An 11308-nucleotide genomic window follows, 5' to 3' on the forward strand; every position below is an offset into this window, starting at 1 on the left:
TAAGTAAGTAAAGTTTTTCCTACTTTTAATCGGATGTTACTGACAAAGTTTCATAGTGGAAATGGAATTACCAGGGCAGAGCGACTCATTGGCTCCCCTCCAACTCTTCTGTGTATTTAAAGTCATAAAAGTGACTGGCTATTTCGCATCCCATATGAACATTTTAGGAGCATAAATACATGATGAATTTCTGTGAGCAGATCTCTTAAATTTCAGGAGTGAGAGAGAAGGCAGGCACATGGAAAGACAGTCTCGCTACTCCTGTAGCTTTCAGGTAGAGAGAGAATGCAAAAGACAAATTAAAGAACTAGCAACATACATTTTAAAATGAATTATAGGTCAAGGTACATGGTTTGGCTAAGCGACAGCTAAATAATTAGCAAGAGAACTTTAAATTTATGTTTTAAGTCTGCATCATTTCAGGGGGAAACTTTTAAATAACATGGGAGCGTATATGCATATGAAACGAAGAGAAAGAGCAATGTAAGGCAACGTGTGGTTGTGGCTTGTCTGCAGACACAGACTGGGGTCTCTTCGGGCTTCCAGTTACTAATGCTTGGTTTCCACCACCAGCCTGGGTGTGGTGGACGGTGTAGACTTTGGAAACACATTGGTGTGTAGGAGAACACAGATGCGATAATGTTTTTGGCTTGCTTTGTTTTCCAGGAGAACTGCCTGAACTCGGACGTCGTGGAGCAGATTTACAAGCGGAACCCCATCCTCCGGCACACCCACCACCCGCTGCACTCCCCGCTGCTGCCCCTGCCCTACGGAGACATCAACCTCAACCGTGAGTCCCCGCGCCACCCACTCCAGGCACTGCTCCTGCTTCCCCATTAACTCTTCCACTGCATCAGCATCCCATGGTTGTAGTGGTTTGAGGACTGTCGTACTAGAGCAGCGGTTCTCAACCTGTGGGTCGCGACCCCTTTGGCAGTCGAACGACACTTTCACAGGGGTTGCCTAAGACCATCCTGCATATCAGATATTTATATTACGATTCATAACAGTAGCAACATTACAGTTATGAAGTAGCAACGAAAATAATTCTATGGTTGGGTCACAACATGAGGAACTGTATTTAAAGGGCCAGAAGGTTGAGAACCACTGTACTAGAGGGAAGAACTTTAAAGGAATCAGAAAATGCCAGCACTCCCATCCACATACTCAGTCACCTTAACATCACCAAGAACGGATGCTACAGTCTTCGTTCCGATTATGGAACCAGTTGGCAACAGACCAACTTTTTAAGTAAGAATATTGTACGATAAAGTAATTGAATTACATAACAAGACAGTTATGTAGTTATATAATTCATAAGCAGTTGTGACTTACAGAACATAACTTGCCCCTGTGGTTTTTATTATTATTATTGATTTTAGAGAAAGGGAGAGAGAGACAGAGACAGACATTGATCATTTGCCTCCTGCACATGCCCCAACCAGGGATCGACCTGCAACCTGGGTCGAACGAACCCATGCACAGGACGATGCTCCAACCAACTGAGCCACCCAGCAGGGCACCCTTCTGTGTTTTAACAGCTTTTTCTAGCCGATTCAAAGGTACAGAGACTCTAGTGAGCACTGCGTCATGGCGTAGCCGTCTGTCCCCGCTCCTTCCTCTCATCTGCTGCTCACGTCGTCCTTCTTGGACCCCCTGGCGTGACTCCTGTTGTTTTGCTTTCCCCAGTGCTCAAGGACAAAGGCTACACCACCCTGCAGGATGAAGCCATCAAGATCTTCAACTCCCTGCAGCAGCTGGAGTCCATGTCTGACCCCATTCCCATCATCCAGGGCATCCTCCAGACAGGGCACGACCTGCGCCCGCTGCGCGACGAGCTGTACTGCCAGCTCATCAAGCAGACCAACAAGGTGCCGCACCCGGGCAGCGCCGGCAACCTGTGCAGCTGGCAGATCCTGACGTGCCTGAGCTGCGCCTTCCTGCCCAGCCGGGGCATCCTCAAGTACCTCAAGTTCCACCTGAAAAGGTACGAGCTGAAGATAGGTACCGTAGCATTTCACTGGCATGTGGGATTCGAAAAACAAAATGAACAAGCAAACAAAACAGAGACAGAGGCATAGACACAGAACAAATTGACGGTTGCCAGAAAGGGGGGTGGGGGTGGGCGCTGGGTGACAAAGGTGAAGGGATTGAGAAGTACAGATTGGTAGCTATACAGTAGTCAGGGGATGTAAAGTACAACCTAGGAAATATAGTCACTAATATTGTGATCATTATAAATGGTGTCAGGTGGGTACCGGACTTACAAGGGGAGGAGGGATCACTTTTTAAGGTATATAAATGTCTAACTACTAAGCTGTACTCCTGAAACGAATAAAATATTGATGTGCACTATAATTTAAACATTTAAAAATGATTTTTAATGAGGAAAAGGTATGAGATGGCCTGGGCGGAGCTGTTCACGGTGTGATGGACTGTGGTTCGGATCCAGAGGACCCCCACCTAGTGGGTCAGGGACTCCGGGTCAGACTGGTGGGTCGCTGACGTGAGCTCAGAGGGAGCACAGGTAGCATTCGTCTCTCTAAGCCACAAAGGCTGCGTCAGGGACCAGGCCACTTCAGTGTAGTTTTCAAGGTGTCAGAGGACATTGGATACACTTAATTACTATAGCCACAAAGAGATAGAAAGCCCCCCAGACTTGGGTACTCGTTCCAGATGAAACACTGGTAGAAACAGCCTGGTTTCTATAGTGATTATCTGTGGAAAACCGTTTTCACAGGACAGCCGAGGCAGGACTCTCTCAAATGCAACAGCCCTGCAGAGGTGGAAGGTGCTTCCAGGCAAACACTGGCTTTTGGGGTTGTTGTTGTTGTTTGTGTTTAAACTGAACCTACACAGGCTGTGTTGGGCCCCTGCTGGGAAGTGGCTGGTGTTTGCTCCATTCACCACCAGGTGCCTGCCCACCACCCCGAAGCAGCCCAGCTGCCAGCAGCCCAGCCGTCCCCAGTCTGGCAGTTAACAGTTGGTACTTGTCTCCTAGGATACGGGAACAGTTTCCAGGAACCGAGATGGAAAAATACGCCCTCTTCATTTACGAATCTCTTAAGAAAACCAAGTGCAGAGAGTTTGTGCCTTCCCGCGATGAAATAGAAGCTCTGATCCACAGGCAGGAGATGACGTCCATGGTGTACTGCCACGGCGGGGGCTCCTGCAAGATCACCATTAACTCCCACACCACGGCCGGGGAGGTGAGGGCCGCCCCACCTCGCACCCCGTGTGATGCCTGATGCCGACTTACTCGAGTCAGGAAAGTGGTGCACAGTCAGATCCACTGTCGTGCCGGGTTGTGATTTGCATAGTGCAGCTGCTCAGTAAACACGGGAACAAACATAACTTGCAATCAACCACAGTGTAAAGAGATAAAAATAGGTACTGAAGATGAGTAGAGACACCAAATCAGAGTGCCAGTGGGTCTGAGACAATCCCAGTCCTGTTGACCTTACAAGCAGTGGAATGTCTCGTAGGGATTGCAGCCCTGACTCGGGCTGTCCACTGTGGCGAGGGTATCACACTTCTGCAATGAGGTGTTGATATTTCCACACGAATATCTAGAATGTTCACTCAGGTGAACACCTTTTCTTTTCATTGTTTTCTGTTTTCTTCTTTCTCCTTTAACATTTAAGTAAAGACCAAAATCATCTTGTGTACAAGATACATCGGTGGAAGTCACTGTTCTGTCTTGCAGGTTTTTGGGGGTTTTTTTTTGTGTGTTCTTTTTTTTAAATTTTTATAAGAATTTATTTGAGTCAAACTGACAACATGCTGGGGACCAAGACCATGTGCACTCTCTCTCTCGGAGTTTTTGAAGCACAGGGCTTCCGTTTTCATGCGCTTTTCCTCCTTGTGTGGGTTTGTAAGTCATTCGCCCAACATCTGCCCCTACCTGTGTTCTTTTTGCCAAGAAAGAGCTAATAAAACTGGTTTCAAGAGAAACAGCACCTTTGGAATTCTGGATGGGCACACAGGACAGTTTTGGGGGGCTCTTTGGACCCTAGATTTTGCTGGCAGCTCCCTCCAAGTTCCCAGGAAGGTGTATTCTAGAAGTACAGCTCTGGGTGCTGATGGCCTTGGGTGTGTCTTGCAGGTGGTGGAGAAGCTGATCAGAGGCCTGGCCATGGAGGACAGCAGGAACATGTTTGCCCTGTTTGAGTCCAATGGACACGTCGATAAGGCCATCGAGAGCCGGACCATCGTAGCCGATGTGCTGGCGAAGTTTGAAAAGTAAGTTCCTTCTCCCTGAAGTGCCAGCCGAGTAACTAAAAGCAACTAAGAACAAGAGTGGGGGACTTGGACTTCCATTTCCAGCCTCAGTGTGCACTGGAGTTTGTTTGATTTTATCTGTGTTGAAGCTTACTTGGCTTTTCATCTCTGCAGGCTGATTTTTTGATTCCTAGATAAAGCCACTGTCTGAGAGATGATTCAGTTTGTCATTGTTCCTTTGCCCCATCCCTCCCGTCCCCTCTTTTACTTATTGCTTTGGGATTCCTGACTCGTAGGTTTTCACTTGTGTATTAACTGTGAAACAGGGCTAGCAGATGCAAGCCAACTAGAACTCTCTATCTCTCTTGGAACTCTAATTTTGACCTGTGCCTCTTCTATCCCTTTAATGGCAGAAAAGAATATTCCTGTTCCATATGAACACGGCCTCTTAATATTCATGTCAGTTTTTATAAATGTTGTAGTTTATTTGAGGGTTGGAAATGAAGAAATCGCCTTGGTTTCTTTCCTTTCTATGGATTCAGCATAATGCTTAGCTAGCACTAACTAGACCGGGGCACTCGAAAAATGCTTGTTAGCACAGTTTAGTGAAGGCTGTCTGTTTGCTCTGTTAAAGTGAGACCCGGATGAAAGCATGGCTTCCAGTTCTGGTTCAGTAGAAATCACGAGGGTCTCTGATAAGCCTCGCTCTTATCGTTTTCTCGCTCTCTCCATCCTCATCTGCCCACTCGGCTATCTGAGCTTGGACAGGACCTTGTATCCTTACAGAGAATAAGCCGTCCGTGTACAGTCAGCTCCCGGTGGGTCACCCAAGCCTGCTTCCTCAGTATCTCTTGACTTCTGTCTGTAGGCTGGCTGCCACTTCCGAGGTGGGCGACCTGCCCTGGAAATTCTACTTCAAGCTTTACTGCTTCCTGGACACAGACAATGTGCCGAAAGACAGCGTGGAATTCGCGTTTATGTTTGAACAGGTAAAGGAACTTTTTTTAAAATATATTTTTTATTGATTTCGGAGAGGAAGGGAGAGGGAGAGAGAGAGAAAAACAAAAACATCAATGATGAGAGAGAATCATCAATGGGCTGCCTCCTGCACGCCCCCTACTGGGGATCCAGCCCACAACCCAGGCATACGCCCTGACTGGTAATTGAACCGGGACCTTCTGGTTCATTGGTCGATGCTCAACCACTGGCCAGGCTAAAAGGAACTTTTAGACACAGATTCCTTTATCAGAGGGCAGGGGTGAAACCCATTACTACTACCTTTGTAAATTAACTGCTAATCCTTAGAAATTCAATATGGTAGTCAACTTCCATGGACAGAGTCGGCTGCTTGTAGATGAAACTTATGCCCATTTTAGTTTAACTCCTGGGCCAGGAACTGTTCTAGTTGGGCTGAGAGACAATCAGGAATAAAATACACGTGTTAGATGGTATCCGTGCTAGGGAAGCAGCGAAGCGGGGTCAGGGTACCATTGTCATTGAGAGAAATCTGATGGAGGAGGGCGTGAGCCAGGCGGGCATCCCGTGTCTGCCCCTAACGCTGTGACCGCTCCTTTCAGGCCCACGAAGCTGTCATCCACGGCCACTACCCGGCCCCCGAAGAAAACCTCCAGGTGCTGGCGGCCCTGCGGCTGCAGTACCTGCAGGGGGACTACTCGCTGCACAGCGCCGTCCCGCCCCTCGAGGAGGTGTACTCCCTGCAGAGGCTCAAGGCCCGCATCAGCCAGGCCACCAAAAGCTGCGCCCCGTGTGAGCGGCAGCGGCGGACCAGCTTCCTGGAGGGGACGCTCAGGCGGAGCTTCCGCACGGGCACGGGCGCCGTGGTCCGGCAGAAGGCGGAGGAGGAGCAGATGCTGGACATGTGGATCAAGGAGGAGGTCTCCGCTGCTCGCGCCAGCATCATCGACAAGTGGAAGAAGTTTCAGGGGATGAGCCAGGAGCAGGCCATGGCCAAGTACATGGCCGTGATCAAGGAGTGGCCTGGCTACGGGTCCACGCTCTTTGACGTGGAGGTGAGAGCCGGCTGTTGGGCGGGGGCACGGGCAGTGGTTGCTCCAGGGACCAGGCTGTGTCCGGGGACATAGATCAGTGTGCCCATGGCCAAGTGCACACGAGGGAGCATGGGTCGGAACAGTGCTCCCTTTTACCCTCTTTCCTTAGAGCCCCCAAATTTTACCCTTAACACACCCACCCACTAAAGGGTTTTTTTTTCTTCTTTATAGTAAATGCTTTTTTAATAATAGGAGTGAGTGAAAAATTAAGATGTCACCTATTCTGAAATAACTTCTTTCTTATGGAAGCTACAGATCCAATAAAAAGTGCTGGTAGAAATGCATTGTAAAATCTAAAAAAAAAATTAGAACTATGTATTCAAAACTTTGGATATACTTGGATTATTTTACCTTTTTTATTTTTTCCCCATGACTATTTTTAGGGAAGAATTTCTGTTTCATAATTGGAATCTAGCCATTGAATTTTTCTCTTTTGTTAAAGTAGACCATTTATTAAAAACAAAAACAAAAACACCTTACTGATGGCTTAGATCCAGGCTTGGCCAACTGCAACCTGAGGGCCAAACCATGCCTGCCTCTTTTTTTTTTTTTTTAATAAAGTTTTATGGGAACACAGCCATGCTCATTCCTTTATATATCTTTGGCCACTTTCACATTAAAGTGGCAGAACTGAGTGGCTGTGGGAGAGACCGTGTGGCCAATAAGCCTGAAGTATTTACTGTCTGTCCCTTAACATAAGCTTACCAGTCCTGGGTCCAGATGGGCTTCCATTTTTCTTACCACAATTCAGGATGTTATCTGATAACCTGTAAGTGAGAGTGTAAACATCTAAAGATTGATTTTATATTTCAAGATCCCTTCATGGCTTTTCATGGGATGCTGTCTTTGGTTTGGTTGGTTAGTTGATTGGATTATGTTGGTTTTTTTCGTATAAATCAGGTCCTTCGTCCAAGTGGCTCCTCTTGGTGTCACTCGTGTGTGTGCTGGTGTCACTACTGGTTCGGATCAGCCCCTGTTGTTTTCCCTACACTGGGGCTCCATTTTCCTCCCTGATCCCTGCGGGAAAGTCTGTCATTACCCAGTGAGATCGGCCACTGCAGCACAGCAGGTCACTGCTGCTCCCTGTCAAGACATGTGTTGTTCACAAGGAGCCAAAACTGTTCAGCACTGAGTGATTTAAAGAATGTCCTTCTTGGTCCTAGACTTTGTCAGAGAGATACCATTTCTCGTGTTTCCGTTCCCTGGCCTAAATGGGCATTGCCTGTGTTCAGCATTCTGTGCAGAGGCTGCCTGAAAGCCTGTCTTGTTTTCTGGGTGCTGTGCTTCTAATTGCTTCCTGATCTAACCCTAACACTGACTCTTGTCCCCAGTGCAAGGAAGGCGGCTTCCCCCAGGACCTGTGGTTGGGCGTCAGCGCAGACGCTGTCTCCGTCTACAAGCGTGGGGAGGGGAGACCCTTAGAAGTCTTCCAGTATGAACACATCCTCTCTTTTGGGGCCCCCCTGGCCAACACGTACAAGATCGTGGTGGATGAGCGGGAGCTGCTCTTTGAAACCAGCGAGGTAAGAGGCAAACGATGGCCTTGAAAAAATAGAAAAACAATGCGCCATTTCCTGATGCCTTTGAGAAATAGTTTTATTTGAGTATTTCTCACTAAGGCATGGGAAAGCACAGTGTGACGGTCCCTACCAGCTTCAGGTTCCTCCCAGGCTGAAATCTGATAATCCCAAATTTCTTCTGTATACCTCTGCAACAGAGAAACCTGGTTCCCTTGTATCGGGGAGGAAAGGAAGAGAGAGAGAAATGATACGGATGTTCAAGAAGAAAAACATCGTTTGGCGATAGTCTTGTGAAGATTAGTGGATGCTGATGGCAGCGAGTAATAGCAGTAAGACTTGGCTCTGTGGTGTCCACGGAGCAGGAGCAAGGCAGGGATGTGGCCATCCTGGGCAGAGCTAATTCTGGCTCACAGAGTCATCAAAAATGCCTGAAATATGTGTGCTGTCCGCTCCAAAGCTTATACTGTAATAATAATGATACAAGAAGCCTGTTGAAGTCTCCACATAGGGAGCTGCCTACGAGTGGAGGCAGGGAATGGAGATGAATCTCCGCTGCCAGTCTGGCTGTTAAGTGCTGGGGGGGAGGGGCTTGAAGGAGCGGTCAGGCCAAGGATGTGGTGCAGGAGCTAGATGAGGCCGACTGAGATGGAGAGAGGTGGGGAGCCGTTGCCTAGAGAGTCTCAGGTGCCAGGCTGCAGGGTTTGGTCGACTCCAGTGGACAGCAGGGAACTGCGCTGAGGTCTTTGTGCATGAAGTAAGGACAGCGATGACAAGCAGTGATGCGGGATGGGATTGGTTGGCAGGAAAGAGAGAACCGGGAAGTGGAAGACAGTGAGGATGTCTTAGCAGGGATCCAGGCCAGCCATGAGAAGCGATGGGCCAAAAGGGGTGGGAGGAGCTAATTCGAGCTCACACAGGCATGGAGCAGAGCTGGCCGCCTGCCTCTCTCTGCCCGTCCCTTAGAGTCTCAGTTCTGTTTTCTCAGTTGCACCATGAGGCGTTGACTCAAACTATACGGTGCAGTCTTTCACAGCCATGATTGTGGGCTCTGTCGTTTACCCTTACTTTAAGTGGGTAGAGAAAGCCCAGTCCTGGTGATACCAATTTTAGCATCATCAGGTTTATTTGTTTTTAATGTGCTAAGTCCGACGATTTCACATTAAGCAAAATTGTCATTTTTGCCTGCAAGAACCACCAGGTGGTGCACACTATTTGGAAAAGCCACAGTTCCCCTGCTCCCTGACTAGGAATAGGTAAAAGCAGGTAAACTTGTGGCTACATACAAAACTTGAGCTGTGGATTTGCACAGCAGGCTGGTGGTGGCTTTTCCTGGGAGGACGTGTGGTTGTTGGGCTGGGCCCGCTGGCCCGGCAGAGACTGGTGACCCTGTGCCGATCTGCTTCCCGGGCAGGTGGTGGACGTGGCCAAGCTCATGAAAGCCTACATCAGCATGATCGTGAAGAAGCGCTACAGCACCTCGCGCTCCGTCAGCAGCCAGGGCAGCTCCAGGTGAACCCAGGCGGGAGTCCGTGTGTCTTCAGTCTCTGAACATGCCCCGCTCTGGTCTGGGCCGGTCCCTGTGTGCCAAGCCCAGGGCAGAGCTGCCGGGCCCTCCGGAAGCCTCCGGAAGGGAGGTGTCTCCGAGGGACCTTTCGCCCCGTCCACTTCAGTGATCCTGTAGGAAGCTGTCAACCTTAACCCGATTTCCAAAGCTTTACTACTCTTAGATGACTTATGCCTTAACAGAGAGAGAGGAAACATACCCACGCCGCCGCCAAAGCAGCCAGAAGTGCCTTAACTTGTGGAGCAACACTCACGGACCTTCACTGTGCTACTGAGGGGAATGCTCCCCGCCTTGTTGGGGAGACTGGCAAAGCCTGGAAGTGGGGGGGCATTTATCCATCAACTATGCACTAACCTCCCCGCCTGATTTCCCAACTTTGAGGGAAGGTGAGGGAGTGGGGAGGGGGACGGGGAGCACAAGGGGACAGTGTATTTTAGTCGGAGTGCTGCTGGCAGCCTTCCCGGAAGACGCGTATTAACTTTTTTTTCTTTGTTTCATCTTTTAAGTATATGTGCTTGCTTGTGCATGCATGTGTTCATAAACCCATCACTTTAATCATTGTCTCAAGAGTATTAAAAGCAAAGGGAAAAAGGAAGTGCAATGGTGTAAACAGTCTGTCTGTATATTTTAATAGTTCAGAGTTATAGTCTCCAATTGTTACTTTATAAGGTGGTGATATTAACAGACCGAATCCCGGATTTCCCCCCGTTTTGCTGTATTTCGAAAGCCGCATTTGGACTCAGTTTTGTTACTCATGTAGCAAAGTCTGCATTCTGTGTCTGCTGTGTTATAAACAGATATGCAGCCTGCAGATAACTGTATTTATAAACCACTCTTAAACAGCTGGCTCCAGGGCTGTTTTTAGAACTATATGAAGTCTTTTTGGAGTCTTGAGTTTCTAAAAGATTTAAGTTAAAAAATGTTTCTTTGAAAGTTAGCTCATATGGCTCCGGGTAGATCACATATAACCACGTGGAATACGGGGAGAAGTGCTGTACTCCCCAGAGGTGAACTACGTGTGCAAGTCTTTAAAGCAGTGGTTCTCAACCTTCCTAATGCCGCAACCCTTTAATACAGTTCCTCATGTTGTGGTGACCCCCAATTTCATTGTTACAAATTGAACATAATTAAAGCATAGTGATTAATCACAAAAACAGTATGTAATTATATATGTGTTTTCCAATGGTCTGAGGCGACCCCTGTGAAAGGGTCGTTCGACCCCCAAAGGGGTCGCGACCCACAGGTTGAGAACCGCTTCTTTAAAGGACCCTGACATTAAATGCTGAGGCTTTACTATAATACACAAATTTTATCTCAAGTTTATAATGGTGGTCTGAAAAGGCGCCTGTAAATAAATCAACATTTGTGACCAGAAGAAAAATAATCTGGTCTTGGACTTTTATTTTCATATGGAAAAGTTGTAAAGCCTTAGGCCAACTAAGTCTACCCACAAAGAAAAAAATAATGCCTTATCCCTCACGGACAGCCATGTGAAAGTGAAATCATCGTTTGTTGGCTGCAAGAAAGTCTGACAATAAAAGATATTAGCTAATGTACAGTGTGCTTTCTTTATCCGAGCGGCTCTCAATTCATGTGGGATCTTGTTTTTTTGTTGGTTTGGGGTTTGAGGCTTTGGGCTTCAGGCTGCCTCAGCTGTGTGTTTCATGCCCTTGGTCACTGGTCTGAAAACAGACGTGTAGATGTCTCGACTGCTCTTGTAGGCACGGAGCATGACTCCAAGAAAGCTGAGAAGGTAAAAGCAGGGTTCGAGGAAATCACAGGTGAAGGGCGGTGGACCTTGAGCTGGTCTGGCAATATGGCAGAGGAGAAGGAGGGCCCCGAAGGAGGACAAGCACAGGTGTGGAGGTGGAGATGGCATGCAGCAGGAATCAGGGCCATGCTGCCCTGGCCCCAAGTAGCATCTTCATTGATCT

The 11308-nt window shown here is 48.1% G+C and overlaps 1 protein-coding gene across 6 annotated transcripts in view; it reads left to right on the forward strand.

Annotated features, from left to right (window-relative positions):
- The window catches only part of MYO10 (myosin X), a 197712-nt gene extending 186784 nt beyond the window's left edge, over nucleotides 1-10928 (forward strand). For all 6 annotated transcript variants that reach the window (XM_006081493.3, XM_023752196.1, XM_023752212.1 and 3 more), the window contains 8 exons: nucleotides 667-790; nucleotides 1690-1987; nucleotides 3002-3209; nucleotides 4106-4242; nucleotides 5090-5210; nucleotides 5799-6251; nucleotides 7622-7813; nucleotides 9222-10928. In XM_006081493.3, the coding sequence (XP_006081555.1) occupies nucleotides 667-790; nucleotides 1690-1987; nucleotides 3002-3209; nucleotides 4106-4242; nucleotides 5090-5210; nucleotides 5799-6251; nucleotides 7622-7813; nucleotides 9222-9323 (1635 nt within the window). In that variant the 3' untranslated portion in view covers nucleotides 9324-10928. The remainder of the gene's footprint in view (nucleotides 1-666; nucleotides 791-1689; nucleotides 1988-3001; nucleotides 3210-4105; nucleotides 4243-5089; nucleotides 5211-5798; nucleotides 6252-7621; nucleotides 7814-9221) is intronic.
- Nucleotides 10929-11308: the final 380 nt, after the last annotated feature.

This window comes from Myotis lucifugus, unplaced genomic scaffold (assembly GCF_000147115.1).
Source record: "Myotis lucifugus unplaced genomic scaffold, Myoluc2.0 scaffold_0, whole genome shotgun sequence".
In the NCBI taxonomy this organism is placed as follows: domain Eukaryota; kingdom Metazoa; phylum Chordata; class Mammalia; order Chiroptera; family Vespertilionidae; genus Myotis; species Myotis lucifugus.